This window comes from Lipotes vexillifer, unplaced genomic scaffold, assembly GCF_000442215.2.
Source record: "Lipotes vexillifer unplaced genomic scaffold, Lipotes_vexillifer_v1.1 scaffold532, whole genome shotgun sequence".
Lineage (NCBI taxonomy): Eukaryota > Metazoa > Chordata > Mammalia > Artiodactyla > Lipotidae > Lipotes > Lipotes vexillifer.
Genome location: NW_006798027.1, coordinates 636,496 through 642,611, shown reverse-complemented (window position 1 = coordinate 642,611; position 6,116 = coordinate 636,496). Strand labels below are relative to the sequence as shown.

General features: G+C 50.3%; 1 protein-coding gene across 2 annotated transcripts in view; it reads right to left on the bottom strand.

Annotated features, from left to right (window-relative positions):
* Positions 1 to 6,116, bottom strand: part of TM6SF1 (transmembrane 6 superfamily member 1) — a 26,536-nt gene that overhangs the window by 15,231 nt on the left and 5,189 nt on the right. For both annotated transcript variants that reach the window (XM_007470063.1, XM_007470064.1), the window contains exons 3-4: positions 3,945 to 4,042; positions 345 to 448 (exon numbers count right to left, since the gene is read on the bottom strand). In XM_007470063.1, the coding sequence (XP_007470125.1) occupies positions 345 to 448; positions 3,945 to 4,042 (202 nt within the window). The remainder of the gene's footprint in view (positions 1 to 344; positions 449 to 3,944; positions 4,043 to 6,116) is intronic.

Here is a 6,116-nt window from a genome sequence, read left to right as displayed (position 1 = left end):
GATGGAAAGAGAGCTCTGAACTGAAAGGAGTTTGAAGTTCTGAATTACTATGTGCTGGGCTTTAATTTCTGAAAATGAGACTGCTCTTATAAGAGAACATAATCAGAAAGTTAAGGGGTCTGCCCGAGCTGTCCATCATGGCAGAGGAGAAATCCAAAGGCATATGTTCGAAAGGCAGTGACACAAGGAAAAATAAAGCCATGTCTAACTTGTCTCCATAGACCCTAGATTCATGTCCATGTGTACCTGCCTGTGTCTGTGCCTCTATACATCCATTTTCCTTACCTACCCGCCTATCGATTGCTAAGGTGACAAAGGCACACCCACCAGGCGAACTGACTTACTCCCAGGCTATGGCTGCCACCATCACCAGATACATCAGATAATGAGCAGAGCCATCCCAGTAGCAGATCATGTGCCCATAGGCCGTGTTCAGATACGGTTCACCCTAAGGAAAGCATTAAACAGAAGTCCACTTTAAATATGACTCAGACACTTCAACACAGAACACCAGACCTGTATTGAAAGTAAAATAAAGCAGCAGAACATCTTCGTCTGCTAAAATGAAACTATTCTTAATCCCATACAATTACACAATTGGTAGAAACATGAAAATATACATTTACCCTGGAGCCGCCAGAACTAGGGTCTGCCACAGGGCGTGGAATTAAGAGAATGCCTGGCCTATGCTAAGTCAACACAGGTGTGCACAGTGATGCAAAACTGATAGCATTACAGGCAGTCCTGGCTGCATGACGAACTCACTGAGGCCAAGTCTAATCTGTGACTAATGGTGTTTGGCTCTGGGCAGAAGGGGTGGCCAGGGAAGACCCTGCTGACCAGAGCCACTGGCTGACCTTCAAAATTCATACTGACCCAGAGGCTTGCTGGGACGGGTGTGAGGAAGGCACGCCTTTCCCCCGCCTCTGTCCCCAGTGCAGGCACAGACCAGCAGGCACTACACTCAGAGCTTCACACCCAACCCCTCGTTCAACTTTCCCAACAACACTATGGGATAGACACGATTGACTCCATTTTACAGATGAGCAAACAGAGGTTCGAAGAGGTTACCTGACCTAAGGTCACACAGCTAATTCCTAGCAGAAACTATACTACCAAGAAGAGCTATACTTCTGAGAAATTTTTAATTTTATAAACACAGATTATATGATGAATGACATTTCCCTGTCCCAGGTGCTTATGTTTCCAGGTGGCTACTGTAAAATCACTGTCAAACCTGCCTAGGTTTTTAGTGTCATTCTGGCTCCAACTCACTTTCCTTTCTTCTTTCTCCCACATTTGTGATCTCCTGCTTTGTTTCAGATGTTTTCCTAAGATGCCTTAAATCCTTTCTACAACAAGGAACAGAGCACATCAACCAGCCCATCAGTCAACCAACCAAGCAGGGGATTCTCTGAAGCTCTGCACTCCCCTGGGGCAGACTGCTCTCTGTCATCTTGCCTCAAAAATCAAATCAAGTGAAAATCACAGAGGTGGAGGAAATAATGTGAGTCATACTTCAGTACCCGTGCCTGGCCCACATCTTTTCTCTCTGACATGCTTTGATTGGATAATACTATCCAAGTTCATGGTTTTAATCATTGATGCGTACACACCTGGCTCTCGGGGCCAGTGCTGACCTCTCCTGGTGGCTTGATGGGTATCTTCAACTGTCTGGTCCGTGGGCCCTTCAAACTCACCTTACCTCCTTTAACTCATTGGCTTCCCCCTTCAACCAAGCCCCACCTGGCCTCTCTATTTTCATGGCGACAGCATTCAACTTACCCAGGTCAAAACCACAGGGTCGTTGTTCATTCCTTCTTCTCTTATGCAGTCTGTTGGCAAGTCCTATCAATTTTACCTCTATAATGTCACCCCAGGCAACCCTCCCTCTCGTCATGGCCTAGTTAAAGCCCTCAGTGCCCCTCACTGGACCTTTCCCACATGGTCTTCCTACCTCTCTCCTCTCCTTCCGATTCACCACACCGCTGCCCTGGCTCTTGACATGTCACTCTTCTGCTCAAAAACCTGCCAAAGCTGCTGGCGGCTGCAAGACCAAGCCCCACCTCCTCTTATCTGGCAGCCGGGTCCCTGAACCTGGCCCTGCAGACCCTCCCACAGTTACATCCCAGCCCCCCCATCTCATACCCTGTCTCACCACCCTCACCAGCTCAACCTCCAGGCCCTCTTGGCAGCCGCCTCCTTCCTGAAACCTCCCCGCTGTGGACTCAGTGGCCCTGCACTCTCCAGGCTTTCCTTCTGCCTCTTTGCCTGTCCCCTCACAGTCCACTTCAGAGGCTCCTGATCTTCTGGCCACGGTCTCCAAAGTTCCACCCTCGGCCGTCTCCTCTCTGCCCTCTCCTTTCCTCTCAGACCTTCAGGTACCAACAGCTGCGAAGCCCTGCCAGCCGGGACACCTGCCGGCATGTTCCTTACCCACCTCAAACTCCACACGTCCCCAGATGAACTCAGCATCATCCCTGCACACGTGCACCCCAGGCTGGCAGTGGGGAGACATATGCTGTTTCTCCTCTCTAAGCCTCCTTTTTTTTTTTCTTTTTTGGCTGTGCCGTGCAGCTTGTGGGATCTTAGCTCCCCGACCAGGGCTGGAACCCACGCCCCTTGCAGTGGAAGTGCAGTCCTAACCACTGGACCGCCAGGGAAGTCCCTTCTCTCTAAGCCTTTGCTCACACTGTCTCTTCTCCCTGGCATGCCCTCCACCCCCTAGTCTATCTGGAAAACGTTTATCATCCACTGCCACTGCCATTTTTAAAGAAGCCGAGGGCAGCGTCACCAACTCGCTGAGGCTCCCCTGAGCGCTCCCAGAGTCAGTTCTTCCTCAGTGTGCGCTGCGCCTGGCGTGAGCCTCCGTCTCTGCGCCTAGGACCATGCCATCTCACTGCCACATTAGCTCCTGGAGGGAGAAAGCAGGTCTTGTGACCCCCACAGTCTGCTCACCAAACATCTCTGGAACTGCATTTCCCCTTCTGTCCTTCTGCGGTTGAATAACACCAGCGTTCTTCCAAAAGCAGGAATCAGGATGGCACCTCAGCCCTTACTCTCCCCATTGCCCCCAACTCATCCCCGAGACCTACTCATTCCAGCCGCCAAAGTTCTCTGAAGTCCGTCCGTCCTTCTCTACTGTCCATGCTTGGCCTCCGTCTGGGCCATCTTCATGCCCTTGCTGGCCCTGCAGAAGCCTCCTGACTGGTGTCCCAGCTTATGACATCGACCCTTCCTGTCAAGTGCATCCTTCTCAGAGCTGACTGCACTGTTCGCTGACTTAACACCTTCCCTCACATGCGGGACAAAATCCAAACTCCCTTAGCTTGCACACAAAGCTCCCCATTGTTTGAAACACAGATGAAGACTACACTTCCAGCTCTGCTCCTTATTTCCTGTGTGACCTTAAGTACGTTACTTAACCTCTCTGGGGCTGGATTCATCACACCATAAAATAAGGAAAAAGGACTAGCTGTGTCAGGTGCCAGGTAGGTCTACCATGCTGTGATGGTGGGGAGGAGTGCATGTTCATCCTCACAATCAAATGGCTTTATTAACTGCCTCAGTGTTTGGGGCTTTATACATTTAAGACTGACCTGGGCTTTCTTAGAGAGTAGTGTATTAATAACAATAGATACACAGATACTGGATTCATTTAAAGTAACCTCATTTATATTAAATACAAGTAAAGGGGAAAGTTGGTGGGTTGGGTGTGAGGAAGGAGCTGTAAGACCGAACGCCGAGGAGAACTGCCTCCCATGATCCAATCCTAACTTTCCGCTTCACCTTCCACGTGACTAAGTGTCCTGTGTCTACGGCAGCAAATGAAATACCGTGTGTCATCCCTGCTTACACTAAATGAAAGGATTTCCATCTCGAGCAATGCTGTTGGTGTCGCAGACCCTTTAGTTCAAGGCTCGTACTCGCTACCGACCCCGTACCTCTCTCAAGTAGTATGTCATGAAGCCATCAATGATCCCGTCCTGTTCCAGTCCTATGATGAGGTTCACCACGCTGGTAAATCCAAAAACTGCATACACTAGAGCAAAGAAAGCAGGAGTTCAAAAAGCCGTAGCTCAGGGGACGTTGCCTAACAGCCTGGCGTTTGCCAGTAATGATTTCTTTTCATGTTTTCCAGAAGATACTGTGGACGTTGTCAATATGGACTAAAAGAACGTACCTCCTGTGCACGCAGCTAGATCTCTGCCCGTGTCGTGGAGCTGGGAGAGGACACCCCCTGACCCAGGGAGTAGCAAGTGACAAAGTCACCCACTGACTGTCCCAGAGGATTCTACCAGCCTGCCCCACCCATCCTCCACTTCCTACACGTGGCTGCCAGGGCCACATCTGCATCCCACCTGGGTAGCGGGAACAAAACCATTAACCAGTGGCCAAGGAAGCACAGAGGTGACCCCCAGGTTTAAAACATGGACTCAAAAGAGATCATTCAACTCAATGGTTACCAAGCAGTCTGCCTCACGGTGTGTCCAACGCACTTGCTTTATCCCACACTGGAGATCCGAAAGACAGACAGTGGCTGACGTGCAAGTGACAGTGGCTTTAAGAAGAAAGGCCAATGATTTTTTTAAAAAATGGATACGAAATGGAACCGATGAATGTTAAAGAAGGAAAGCCGTAGCATCTTAGAGAATCTCACTAAGGTTGTGAGAATCTCCTCAACGGGCTGAAAACTACCAGCAACAAACAGCTTAGGAATAATACTTTTTAAACAGTGAGTGATCAAATTTAGTGTGTGGCAGTTTGTCAATAAAGCTGCACGTTCAAGTTGTAACAAATCGGTGTCAAACTATGTGATGGGCATGGATGGTAGAAAAATCTGATGATGAATATCAAAACAGCTGTGAAAAAAGAAATGGAGAGGAGAGCGGGGTTAACTCACAGAGAAGGGAAGCTGGCCTTGCCCTGAGTCTGCGTTTACATCTTCACCAGAAGGAGCAGAAGGCCCACGTGTGCCCGGCCCTGTAGACCCTGCCTCCCCGGGCCTCTGTGCAGGCCTCTGGTCCAGATCCCGCTGACAGCGATGAGCCATCAGGTGATCAGCCACTGCGTGTCTCCCAGGAGAGGAAGCTTTCAGCACATGCTCATTTGACTATTCTACCAACAATCGCCGATGCCAACAGGAGTGTCAGACACCGGGTCAGAGATGGAAAGGACATTCTCTGCCCTCCAGTCTGGCCCTGTGGCTGCAGTGACAGACATGAGGACAGAGGGCTGAGGGGGTAGGAGCAAGGGTCCTCCACCCTGAGGAGTTGGGAGAGACATGAGCGCAGCTAAGCGTGGGCTCCACGGAGTGTGGAGGGAGTCGGGGGAAGACGGCAGCAGGAGACCAGTCTGCAGAGGGGGGCAGAGGCCAGATCAAAGGCAGGTGGAGTGGGGCCTTGAACTCAGACAGGCCCAGCTCATCTCCTGACTGGCTGTCAGGTCTTAGGTAAGTTACATCATTTCTCTAAGCTTCAGCATTTTTTTCATGCAAGTTGGGAGAAATTGTGTGGGTCAGTGCTGTCTCACTGTGACCTTGACCACATTTCTTAGCACCTCTGAGCCAGATTCTTCACCTGTGCAGGGAGGACATTTGTTGTGAGGATTAAATAAAATGATACTGCTAATGCGGTCAGAGTCACACCAGGCACACCACAGGTGCTCAATCAGTGGTGTTTTTATTCCTTTAACATACAAGTGTACTTGCCAGGCAATGGTCTAAGTACTTTACAACTAGTATCTAATGTTTGTACCAACCCTCCATGGTAAGTATTGATACTATTATTTTCCTCATTACACAAATGTGCAAACTGAGGCTCCATACGGCTACGTTCCATGCCAGGTGGAGGGCGCTGCAAACAGCAGGCTGAAGGCAGGAAGCCAGGAAGGAGCTGGTAAAAGAGCCGAGGTCAGAGGTCAGAGCATGGCTGGGCACAGGGGAGAGGAACGGAGGGGTGTCCTGCCTGGCCCTGGCAGCGACCTTCCCTCCACCAGGATCCCAGCTGCGACAGGGTGGGGTCCACAGCCTGGGAGAGACTTTAGCTTACAGGACAACAAAAATACTCCCACCCTTCCCGCCGCTTTACCAGGAGGCTCAGAGTATTCACAACCAC